General features: G+C 58.0%; 1 protein-coding gene across 15 annotated transcripts in view; it reads left to right on the top strand.

The window, feature by feature from the left end:
* The window catches only part of LDLRAD4 (low density lipoprotein receptor class A domain containing 4), a 382,754-nt gene extending 372,957 nt beyond the window's left edge, over nucleotides 1–9,797 (top strand). For all 15 annotated transcript variants that reach the window (XM_077893070.1, XM_077893092.1, XM_077893081.1 and 12 more), the window contains 2 exons: nucleotides 6,861–6,920; nucleotides 8,250–9,797. In XM_077893070.1, the coding sequence (XP_077749196.1) occupies nucleotides 6,861–6,920; nucleotides 8,250–8,777 (588 nt within the window). In that variant the 3' untranslated portion in view covers nucleotides 8,778–9,797. The remainder of the gene's footprint in view (nucleotides 1–6,860; nucleotides 6,921–8,249) is intronic.
* Nucleotides 9,798–12,623: the final 2,826 nt, after the last annotated feature.

Here is a 12,623-nt window from a genome sequence, read left to right as displayed (position 1 = left end):
CTTTACCGCGAACTGGTTGTCCCCTCCTGCCCACCTCCCTCCCATCTAACATGAGGGATCATCGGCTCCGATCAGAGACCTTCAGATTGGTTTTGATCCTGAAGAACAGCAGAAAATCACATTTTAGATCATAATCCACAATACTCATTTACACAACTAAGAAGTTTCGCAAAATAATACAATGTACGCAGTCATTATCAGTACTTTGGAATGCTGGTTGTGACCCACTTAAATCGATTTTCCAGTTGTCTAAGGGGCTGCAACTCAGTTTGAAAAACACAGTATTGGGTGTTTACAGTCTTGCAGAGAGCTGGTTGTTTGCAGTCCCCAAATCTGATTCCTGTGGTTCTCTGTATGTGGAAAGGAGAGTTTAACTGAGAAGATTCGGGGCCTGGGAGTGGCCTTGCCCGTGATCATGGTGCACATGGATGCGAGGCAGCAGGCTTCAGCTGCAGGTCACAGCATAGGCCCCAGTGAGTCACGGTCACATGTTACTCTCTTTTAATGCTATAAATGTTGTATCCTTTGGATGGAGAAAGATCCAAGATACATAAATTAGAAAGATTATAAGAGAGTACGATGAACAAGTTGAAATGGACAGATTCCTAGAAACACACCCAATGAAGATTGACTCATGAAGAAATAGAAAATCTGAATGGATCTGTAGTAGTAGGGAGATTGAATCAATCTTCAAAAAAACCCACAGCAAAGAAAATAACCTAGACCAGATGCCTTCGTTGTGAATTCTACCATTTAAAGAAGAATTAATCCAGTCCTCCTCAAATTCTTCCAAAAAATTTGAAGAAGAGGAAGAGGGAAGGAACAGTTTCTAACTCCTTCTGTGAGGCCAGTGTCCCTCTCAAGTAAAAGAAAACCAACATCCTTTATGAATATCGTTTAAAAATCCTCAACAGAGTACTAGCCAACTGAATTTGGTGACATACTAAGAGGATTATACGCTGTGACCAAATGGTGCTTATTTCTCTCATGCAAGGACGGTTCCATGTAGGAAAGTCAATCTACTCTTCATTAATAGAATGCAGAGGAAAAGCTAAATGATCATCTCACTGATGCAGAGAAAGTACTTGAAGTTTTCTGATTCTTTTTCATGATTAAAAACATTCAACAAACTAGAATAGAAGGAAATTACCTCAACATATAAAGGCCGTTTATGAAAGGCCCGTGGCTAACATACTCAGTGGTGAAGGATATGTGCTTTTACCATTTCTATTTCAACATAGGATTTACTGGAAGTTTTGGCCAGAGCAACTCAGCAAGAAAGAGAAATAAAAGGTATTCCAACTAGAAAGGAAAAATTAAAATTATCTCTGTTTAGAGATGGTACGAACTTACATACAGAAAACCTTAAAGATTAAAGATTAAACACACAAAAAGATAAAAGATTCCAACACACAAAAACCTGCTAGCTAGATCTAACAAACAGATTGATCAAAGTTGCAGGATACAAAAATCAATATGCAAAAATCTGTTGCATTGTTTTACTCTAATGGTGAACAACCTGAAAAGGAAATTAAGGAATCAGTTCAATTTACAAGTAGCATCAAAAAGAATAAAATACTTAGGGAGAAATTTAACCGAGAAGGTGAAAAATCTGTACACTGAAAACCATACAACGTTACTGAAAGAATTTAGACACAAGTAAATGGAAAGATATTTGTGTTCATGGATTGGAAGACTGTATATTCTTAAAATGGCAGTACTACCCAAAGGAATCTACGGATTCAGTGTAATTCCTATGAAAATCCCAATGATGTTTTTTTTTTTTTTTTTTTTTTGCAGAAAAAGAAAAGTCTATCCTAAGATGCATATGGCAGCTCCAAGGAGATAGTGCCCCCTGCCCCAGCCAAAATAATATTGAAAAGGAATAACACAGTTGGAAGTCTCACACTTCTTGATTTCACAACTTACTACAAATCCTGCTACAGTAACAAAACAGTGGGGTGCCGGATAAAGACATATAGTCCCGTGGAATAGAATGGAGGGCCCAGCAATAAAGTCTCATATATGTGGTCAAGTGGCTTTTGACAAGAATACCAAGACCATTCAAGGAGAAAGGCATCATCTAATGCCATACACCAAAAAATGAACCAACATAGTCCCAAAACCTAAGTGTAAGAGCTAAAGCTATAATCTCTTAAAGATAACAATGGGGGCAAACTTCATAAAAGTGGGCTTGGCAATGATTTCTTGGATATGACACCAAAAGCACAGGCAACAAAAGGAAAAAATTGATAAATTAGAATTCAAAAGTCAAAAAGTTGTTTATCAAAGGATGCTCTCCAAAGAGTGAAAAGGCAGCTCCCAGAATGGGAGAAAATATTTGCAAATCATATATCTGTAAGGAATTAATATCCAGAATAGATACAGAACTTCTACAATTCAGTAACAAGATAATAGACAACCCAGTTTAAAAATAAGCCAAGGACTTGAATAGACGCTTAACTGGAGAAGATACACAAATGCCCGATAAGCACATGAGAGCAGCTCAGTATCACCAATTGTGATGGTTAATTTTGTGCGTTGACTTGACTAAGCAATGCCAAGATAAGTAATAGACCGATATTTTTGGATGTGTCTGTGAGAGTAATTCTGGAAGAGATGAACATTTGACTCAGTTGACTGAGAAAAGAAAATCTGCCCTCCCGAGTGTGAGCGGGCATCGTACAATCCCTGGAGGGCTCGAGTAGAACAAAAAGGTGGAGGAAGGGTAAATCTTCTCTTCTTCTTGAACTGGGGGGGTACATCTTCTGCCCTTGGACATCCGAACTGCTGGTTCTTGGGACTCTGACACTTCTATTGGGGTGCACTTGCACACACCACACACACACCCCACCAGCTTCTCAATCAGACTCAGACGGAATTATACCACCAGCTTTCCTCGTTCTCTGTCTTGCACAGGGAAGACTGTGGGAATTCTCTGTCTCCATGACCATATAAGCCAACTCCTATAATAAATATTCCCTTTTTTATATATACAATATGATATATATTAAATTATATATATATAAAATATACACATATATTGTGTGTGTATATATAGCAGTGTTTCCTGTTGTGTTTTGTTTCTGTGGAAATGCTTGGCTCAATACACTGATTCTATGCAAATCAAAACCAAACTGAGACACCACATCACAACCACTGGGATAGCTGTTATTTAAAAAAAAAAAAAAAAACAGAAATAACAAGTGTTCTTGAAGATGTGAAGAAATTGGCACCCTGTGCATTGCTGATGGGAATGTAAAATGGCCCTGCTGCTAGGTCTCCTACGTATGGTCTCCAGTTTGGTTGGTTGGTTCCTCAAAAAATTAACCATAGAATTACCATATGATCCAGCTATTCCACTTGTGGTTTTATACCCAAAATAATGAAAAGCAAAGATTCAAAGAGATATTTGTAAACCTCTGTTTTTTGCAGTGTTATTCACAATCGCCAAAAGGTGCAAACAACCAAAATATCCATCGATGGATGAATGAGCAAACCAAATGCGACCTGTGTCTACAACGGAAATTAGCCTTAATGAGGAAGGAAATACGGACACATGCTACAACATGGACGAACCTTAGAGATATCATGCTAAGTGAAAAAAGGATGTATTGTATCTCCACAAAAGGAAAATGTGTGATTCCAGTTATCAGAGGTACTTAGGAGAGTCAGATTCATAGAGACGGAGAGAACGGTGGTTGCCCGGGGGTCAGGGGAGGAAGGAGTGGGAATTTAGGGTTCAGTGAGGACAGCATCTCAGCCTGAGAAGATGAAAGTGTTCTGGAGATGGATGGTTGTGACCGTTGCACAGCAACGTGAATGTGCTTAATGCCATCGAACACACTTTTAAATTATGAGGATGGTGGAAGTTCTACTCTACACATCCTACTACTCTACACACGTTCTATACTATACACATTCTAATAATAAAAAAAAGAGAAGTTGGTATTGATTTCCCACTCACCACCCGCCCCCTTAACTGTACCAAATGGTCAGATTTAAAGTGGAAATGCAGTCATTGTGTGTGTTCCAGGTCTGCAGAGAACACGCCTCGATTTTGGCATCATAAAGACAATCATTTGAAAGATAGGTGGTAATTTTTGTTTTTAATGCGGATGTGTTAGCATCATGCAGGTTCGACGTAATAGGGGATAGTTGGGAAGGATAGTTGCTCGTGGGTAGTTGGGAAGGAGGAAAATCCGGAGCAAGCTCTCAGGGGTAGAAGGGTCCTCAAGCCGGCGAGATTCAGATCCTGGGTCCCTGTGCCTTGATGATCCGTCAGCCCCCCAGGGTGCTCCAGGGGGCTTGGGGTCCTCACGTGTAGGGCCGCGCTGACGGGCCCTCTCACAGGGGAGGCCTGTCCTTGGCCTACTTCCGCAGCCCAGGCTCTGCAGAGCAGCCTCAGCTCACGTCGGGGCCCCTGGCCGTCTCCTTGGTGGCCGCTGGTGTCAGCGGGGCTGGCGATGGCAGGGCAGGGTTGTCGTGGCCCTCCGTGTAGCCCCCGGGGGCTGGAGGAGAACCCGCTCGGAGGGCCCCGGGTGCCACTCTTAGGAATCGCCCCGACCTTAGGAGAAAGGTCCTGAGGAAATCTGGGAGAAGTGCGCCGGCCTCAGCTTTGCCCACGCTCCTAGTCTTGCCGCTCCCCACGCGCCCTCGGGTGACAGGTGGCAGCTGCAGGTGGTCGGCAGGGCCTCACACACTGAGAGGCTGGTCCCCCGCGCATGCCGGACACTCGTGGCACATCGTGCGTCAGCTGTGCTCGCTAACACTTTTTTTTTTTTTTTTTTTGGAAAAAGACAAAATGCCACCTTTGGAGTAATCTTGTAAAGAAAACAAGGCAATTTCAGTGAGCTCATCTTTCAAAAGAGATGACTGGAGACCCCGGCCTCGGCGAGTGTCGCAGTGGCCACCACGGCCCGGGCCCGAGCACTGAGCCGCCCGCTGCCACAGGGCCACAGCGGCCTCCTGGGGCCTTGCCTGCGGGCGAGCCCCGGGCCACGCGCTGTGTCCCGGCCGCGTCTTACTGACCGGTCATCACATAGTCGGTCACCGCCGTTGTTGTTTCGGTGCCCTTGTCGCAGGCGGGAAATGAGCACAGAAGAGGCGCCGTCGAGGCCCTGTGCAAGCAGAGGGCGGCCCAGGGACCCGGGGCCCCTCCTGTGAGCTCCCCGGGGCAGGTGTCGCCGGGCCCCGTGTCGCCCGCTCGCTCTAACGTGCGCTCAAGTCACCAGTACCAAGAGTACGTAGGGCGAGAGCGATCCAAGAGTGACTTACCGTGAAACAGTGAGCTGGAATCCACGCACAGAGAGCCCGAGTGATGGCGTGCTGAGCCCGCTCCAGAGGGCCTCCTGGGCCGGGCCTCCTGGACGGGGCCTCCTGGGGCGGCCTCCTGGGGCGGCCTCCTGGGGCGGGAGCCTGCCGCTCGAGCAGACCCCAGTTCCCTCAGCCCCGCCGCACGGGAGGCTGACCCGGTGAAGCAGCTGTGCCTGTCGCCTTGGGTGCAGGGACCCGAGCCCGCGTCAGGAAGCAGGCCGTCCTTGCACGATGAGATGATAGCCAGAGCCTCTGTCCTTTTGGGGGCGGCCTCGTGCATTTCGGGAGATCTGCCAGCCGCCTGGGGGCCCTCACGCTGTGCCCTGGTGCGGATCCCCGGGGCCTGTCCCGGCGAGGGGTGCACTGGGCCGGCTCCCCCAGACGCTGCGCCGGGCTGCCCCGCCACCCGAGACCCGGCCCCACAGCCCCTGAGGCAGTTGGGCCTGCCCGGGGCTCGACCGCTGGTCCCACGGGCCCCGGGGCGTCTTAGGAGCGTGGGGCTGTGGCCCGAGGGTGACACCGGCCTGGCGACCGAGGCCAGGGGCTGCTTACCCCGCGGGCGTCCTGGGGCACTTTGAGGCTGAGGCTTGGTGGTGGCACAGGGACGTCTGCACTCGCTGGGCATCCGGGGACAGGCACCCCACACCCCTGCACCCCCACACCCACCCCGTGCTCCTGCTCCCCCATGTCCCCCGCACCCCCACGTCCCCGCGCCCACCCCATGCTCCTCCCTACTGTAGCCACAGGCCATAGACGCCGGCGGGTGGCCCACACGTGGGTCCAGGGCGGATGCCTGCTGCGGTGCCAGCAGCCCGCGGAGTCAGAGGTGACCGATCACTACGTCAACGGTCCCCTTGTCACCTCATCGCTCTGGCCCAGCGTTTCTGAAAAACATTAAACAACTAGACGTCAAGTGACATCTGTCCTGTGAATACAGACTAAAGTCACCAGAAGGCAGGTGGTGCCTCTGGCAGGTGCCAATGCCAGCTCAGCCTTGATGGGGAGCAGGCTGTGGGGCTACGGGGTACCCCCCCTGTGCTGCTGCTGCTGCCCGTCCACCCTGCAGCTCACAAGGCTGTCTCTGCGCTGGGCCCGTGGGGAGAGGGATTGGGAGTGGCCTCGAGCCTGGGGCGGGGGCACCTGGATGCTGCCCCAAGCACGGGCGGATGGGACTGGGGGGTGGCCTCCAGCCTGGGGGTGGGGTGGGGGGGCACCTGGATGCTGACCTGACCACGGGCAGAGGGGGACCAGGGGTGGCCTCGAGCCTCGGAGAGGGGGGCACCTGGACACTGACCCGAGCTGGGGTGGAGGGCGCTGCCCACGTGTGGCTGTGCGCCGGGAAGATGCTGGACTTCACACCTGCTCCGAGCTGCGGCCGAGGCTCCAGCGGGTCGGGTCCCAGTCCTCGTTGGGGCAGAGGAAGGCCCGGTGGCGTGTCCCTCCCCATGGCAGGTGGGCCTGCTGCGGCTGCGACCAACACAACCCGTTGACTTTGGGTGCTGCTGCCTGAAGCTAATGACTCTCGTGATGCTTTGTCCCCCCAGTGCCAGGAAGGGCACCTGTGGCCGTCAGACAGCTCCGGGCCTCGGCCGTCGGCCTCAGAGGTAAGGAGGGGGTGACAAGGAAGGGGATGACAGGGTGAGGAGAGGGTAGGGGGTGAGGGGGAGGTGAGGAGGTGAGGAGGGGGGGCAAGTAGGGGGGTAAAGGAGTGAGGAGGGGGAGGTGAGGAGGGGGCATGGGGCAAGGAGGGGGGTGAGGAGGAGGCAGGGGGTGAGGAGGGGGGAGGTGAGGAGGGGAGCAGGGGATGAGAAGGAGGAGGTGAGGAGGGGGTAGGGGGTGATGTGAGGGGGAGGTGGGAGGGCAGGGGGTGAGGGGGGGCAGGGGTGAAGGGGTGAGGAGGAGATGGAGGGGGGTGAGGAGGAGGTGAGGGGGTGAGGGGGGGACAGGGGGTGAAGAGGTGGGGGGCACCAGGGCAGCAGAACTGGTGAGGGGCTTGCAGGGCCACAGCGGGATCATGAGATAACCCCCCCACCCCGGGAAGGACCGGGAAGGTTGGGGGGATCCCCCGGAGTATCCCCGGGGCGCCTGTGCTCATCTGCAGCCCCTTGGGGACACCAGGCTGGGAGTCCCTGACCTGCACACGACCCGCCAGCTGCCCATTGAGGGGGCCTGGCCGATGGGGCGCAGTTTGGGGACACATCTCCACGGCTCACACGAGGCCTGAAATAACACAGCCGTTTGCCCATGAGCCAAACACACAGGTGAGAGGAGGCAGGAGACCGCATGGCCGCGGCCGTCCCTGTAGACGCGGTCGGGTGGCGGAGGCAGGAGGGCCACGGACCCGGGCGCTGCCACAGCTGTTGGGCAAGCGGACCCAGGATCGCAGCCACTCGGGCCCACGCGTGTCTCCGGTCGGTCATTGGAAGTCGCTGCAGGAACTCGTATCCAGAGTGAAGCGGCTAGAAAGGCCTAGAGACCAGAGAGAAGGGAAGTCCCTTGTGGGTTCTGGGTAACCGAGAGCACGAAGCTCCCGTGAATGATCCGTAAGCGGCCCCAGTTCTTGCACCTGCTGCAGGCCGTGCTGCGTGGGTGAAGCTGTGCAGCCCGGGGCGGGGGGGGGGAGGGGGGGGTGGTCCCTGCTGGCGAGGGGCAGGATGAGGGGCGCCCGGACGCACCAGGTGCCAGCGCGGTGGCGGCTCCTGCGACCCGGGTTTCCAGCTGGCCTGGGGCCTGCAGCCTGCGCGCCCCGGGGTCACTGCAGTGGGTGGGTGGGGGCCGCGGTGGTCACCAAGCTGCTGTTTGCTTTCTGGAATGCTCTCTTCCTGTTGCTCCTGCTCTGTTTGGAGAGCGTTGGCACTGCTGCGGGCAGGGCATCCGTGGACACCTGGCCCGCGTCACCTCCGCGGCTGCAGCCCGTGCCCCTTCCCTTGCAGGTCATGTACGCCCCGAGGCCCAGGGACAGGTTCGCGGCCCCCACCTTCCTCCCCAGGGACCGCTTCAGCCGCTTCCAGCCCACCTACCCCTACGTGCAGCACGACATCGACCTCCCCCCCACCATCTCGCTGTCCGACGGGGAGGAGCCGCCGCCCTACCAGGGGCCCTGCGCCCTGCAGCTCAGGGACCCCGAACAGCAGCGGGAGCTCAACCGCGAGTCGGTGAGGGCCCCGCCCAACCGAACCATATTCGACAGCGACCTGCTGGACGTTGCCGCCTGCAGCGCGGGCCCGTGTCCGCCCAGCAGCCACTCGGGCATCAGCACCAGCACCTGCAGCAGCCACGGCCGGATGGAGGGGCCGCCGCCCGCCTACAGCGAGGTGATGGGCCGGCCCCCAGGCGCTGCCCTCCTCCGGCCCCAGCAGGGCGCGCTCAGGGGCGGCGGCCCGGTGGCCCCGCAGGACAGCGTGGGGGGCCCGGGGCTGCCCGCCCAGGCCAAGGACAGGAAGCCTGGGAACCTCGCATGAGCCGCCGGCCTGCGCCCAAGAGGAAGCACCCAGGCGGCCACTGCCCCACCTGGGCCGCCCGGGTCACCTGCTCCGGGAAGGAAAACCCAACGTGCGGTGGAGCTCTTTGCTTCGGGCTCCTTTAGGGGACCTGCGTGGACTGGGCGGAAACCCTACAGACTGCCATCGGTCCAACCAGCATCAGCATCTGGGGACAGGTGCAAGGACGGGCCTGGCCCTGGTGGCGGGAGGGGGCTCGGGAACACCGCGTGCGGGGTGCTCGGAGGGTATCATGAAACAAGACCCATAGAGGTGTTTGATCTATTTAATTATGAAAGGAGACTTTGCAGAGAAAGGGCCAGAGTGGCCTGTTTTATAATTAATTGATAAAGAAGGATGCATTATTATATATTGTCATGGGGAAGCATCGGCCAGTTTGCTTTTTCTCCCAAGGTGTGGAACTTTTTTATTTTGTTTTAAAAATATGATTCAGAATTCCTGTTTTGTGTGCCAAGGTATAAAGTGAAGAAGTTAGATGAATGCAAGGAGTCAATCTGTATCGTGATGACGTGTGTTTAAAAGTTGCACTACCTAAATGTTTCTGAGGGGACTGCTGTGCGCGCGGTTCCATGTGTCGTCTTCTCGCCTGTGGATTGCTGCTCGGCCCGGGAATACCTGGAATCCCGGTAGTCACCAGGGAGGACGTTGGGGGATGTAGCCTAACAAGGCCGGCTTGTGCCAATCAAGGGAGGCAGGACTGCTGCAAGGGTCTGCAGGGGTGAGGGGTCTGGAGACGGGGATGGAGAGGGGGATGGGTGACAGTCCAGCACTCTGACCCGCTGTCACTCGGCCAGTCTCAGCACGGCTGCACGTTCTTCTGAATCCGAACCCCACACCTGCGTCCACGTACTGCCCGCGTTATGCAGCGCTGCCCGTCCTCCAGCAGTGCAGTGTCTTCAGTGATTCAGACTTTTTTCACTGTAGCATGAAATATACTCAGATACATACATTATTTTATGCAATAAATTGTCTAAAATGCAAGGTGGTTATTTTCAATACTGTTGAAATACGTGATTGCAGCGCACTCCGTTTTCCCTGTCCTCCCCTGGGCGGCAGGTGGCTTGGTGCAGGCCCGCACGGCTGGCTGGCCGGGGCTCGGCGGCTCGTCGGCTCGGCGGCTCGGCGGCTCGGCGGCTCGGCGGCTCGGCGGCTCGGGCTGGAGGCTCGGCGGCTTGGAGGCTCGGCGGCGGCCCCGTGCGCCCCGGGCCCCCACTCCGGCCCGGGAGCTGGGTCCTGCTGCGCCGCGCTGCCACCCCGAGGTCGGTTCCAGGCCGGGCAGGGTGGGCTGCGCTGGCGCCGTCGGGGGGCTGGTCCCCTGTGTGGGAACAGGCCGGGGCTCCGGCCTCTGCAGCCTTGGGGCCAAGTGGGCCCCGCGCGTCCGCGTCCGTGCGCGTCCCGGGGGTTCCAGGGAGGGGCCCCTTCCTGAGGTGTCTCTCGGCCGGCAGGCGGCTGCTGTGGGTTTGTTCGGGCGTCAGGACGTCCACGGGGCACCTCCGGTGCACACGCAGCCTCCGCAGAGGGAGAAGGTGGGCAGCGGCTGCCACCCGGCCTCAGGCTGCTACAGGTGCACGTGCAGGGGTGCGGGCCCCCCACTGGGCTCGGCTTGGCCAGGCTCAGAGAGGCTGGGCCCCCCGTCCAGAGGGGACCCCGCGGGTGGGGGTGTCCGGCCAGGCGCTAGGGGGAAGCTGCGTCAGCGTGGGGACCTCAGGAGCAGCTCCCACCGGCCGCCCCCGCAGCTGCAGCCCAGAGCGGCTCGGCCCGTCCCACCTGCCGCCAGGTGAGCTGCGTCTGGAAGCGGGCCCCCCCTACTCACGCTGCGGGCCTGCGGGCGCCCGGGTGGCTCCGCGTGGGTCCGTGGCCGCGGGAGGATGCTGAGCTCCCCTGGACGCCTTGGTCCGCCCCCCGGGGCGGCGTCACGGTGACAGGGACACGGTCCGAGGCAGCCGCGGGTCCCCCGGGAACATCCGCGCCGTGTGCGGGGCAGCTGCTGCGTGGCCTCCGCTCCCCGCCGCCCCAGCGCCTGCGCGACGAGTCCAGCCGAGGCCCGCGCGCCCGCTCCCGCCCGCCGGACTCCCGGGCCTCGCGCGCCCGTGGAAGGTGCCCCTGCGGGTGCGGCCCGGAGGCCCCCGAGTCCCCGCGGAGGCCTCTCGTTCCGGCCAGGAGCTGCCGTCCCGCCCCCGCGGAGGCCCCTCCACCCGCCGAGGGACCGAGCGCCGACCTGGGCGGGGGCCGCTGGGTGCGGCGTGTGCCTGGGCGCCCGGCCTGGTCCGTGCTGCCTCCCAGCCCCTCGAGGCCTGGGTATGTGGGGCACGTGTGTGTGCGAGGCGCGTGTGCGGGGCGCCTACGTATGTGAGGGTGCGTGTGTGTGCGGGGCACGTGTGCCTGGGGCGCAGGTGTAAGGGGTGCGCGTGCGCGGGGTGCATGTGTGCGGGGTGTGTGTGTGCGGGGCATGTGTGCGGGGCGCGTGTGCAGGGTGTGTGTGTATGGGGTGTGTGTGCGGGGGGGCCCATATGTACGGGATGTGTGTGTGCGGGGCTCTTGTGTGTGCGAGGCGTAGGTGCAGGGTGCCATTGTGTGTGTGGGGTGCGTGTGTGTGCAGGGTGCGTGTCTGTGCAGGGCGCGTGTGTATGGGGCTGCGCGTGTGTACAAGGTGTGTGTCTGTGCAGGGTGTGTCTGCATGTTGTGTGTGTTTGTGTGTGTTGCGTGTGTTTGTGCGGGGTGCGTGTGCAGGGTGCATGTGTGTACAAGGTGCATGTGCGGGGAGCATTGTGTGCGGCGCGTGCGTGTGTGCAGACTGCATTTGTGGGGGTGCGCGTGTGCAGGGTGTGTGTGTGCGGGGCGCGTCTGTACAGGGCGCGTGTGCGGGGCGTGTGTGTGGAGCGCGTGTGCGGGGCACGCACCCACGTGCCACCCCATGGAGCCTGGCTCCCTGGCTTCGAAGCCCGCAGGTGCCCCGCCCACCGCCCAGACCCAGGGCCCCCGCGCTCGCCCAGGACGGTGCCCTGTCGGGTGTGGGTCCTGCGTCCGGATGTGCGAGGTGCTGTGGGACTCGCTCGCCCCGTGCGTGAGCTGCCGAGGCGGGGACGCGGTGTAGACACGCACCTGAAGGGCCGCGCGGCGTCCTGGGAGGAAGCTCGCGGTGGACGGTGCGGCCGAGGGGGCGCGGGTTCTCCCGCTGAGTCCCGAGACCCGCCGAGCGCACAGGCGGACCAGCGGCTGCTACGCCGGCGCGGAGCACTTGCGACTTGCACCTTCGCAGTGAGACCCTTTGAATAAAGAATCTACAGGAATTCCGCGGCGCTTTGGTTGCACCAGATGCTCCTGGTTCTCGCCTTCGGGGGCGCTCGGTTGCGGCGCGTGGGGGAGAGGTTCTGCGCGGAGCTTCATGGAAAGCGACATGTCTACATGTCACATTGTAGAACAACGGACCGTGAAAAGTGCGTATTTTGTTAGATTGCAGGAGGTCTAAGCCAAGCCCTTGGCCTGCGGGGGGCCCGTCCAGTGGGGAGTCCGTCCAGTGCAGAGAGGGTCTGTCCAGTGTGGGGAGGATCCGACCAGTGCAGGGGGGCCTCCAGTGGGGGGGCATCCAGTGGGGGGATCCAGTGCAGGGGTCTATCCAGGGCCAGGGAGGGCCTCCAGTGGGGGGGCCCTCAAGGCGTCCGGGCTCTGGTCCCTCTGGGCCTTTTCTGCGACCGTCGGGAGCCGCGCAGCCAGCAGGTTGATAGCTGGGGAATGTCAGGAAGACAAGTCCCCTTGGAGACCCGCCTCCGGCCAGACTGTCGGTCCAGGTTGTCACCACGGAGACTC

Source organism: Canis aureus, chromosome 1 (assembly GCF_053574225.1).
Source record: "Canis aureus isolate CA01 chromosome 1, VMU_Caureus_v.1.0, whole genome shotgun sequence".
Taxonomy (NCBI): domain Eukaryota; kingdom Metazoa; phylum Chordata; class Mammalia; order Carnivora; family Canidae; genus Canis; species Canis aureus.
The sequence above is the reverse complement of the archived record's forward strand: the minus strand, read 5'-3'. Positions and strand labels throughout refer to the sequence as shown.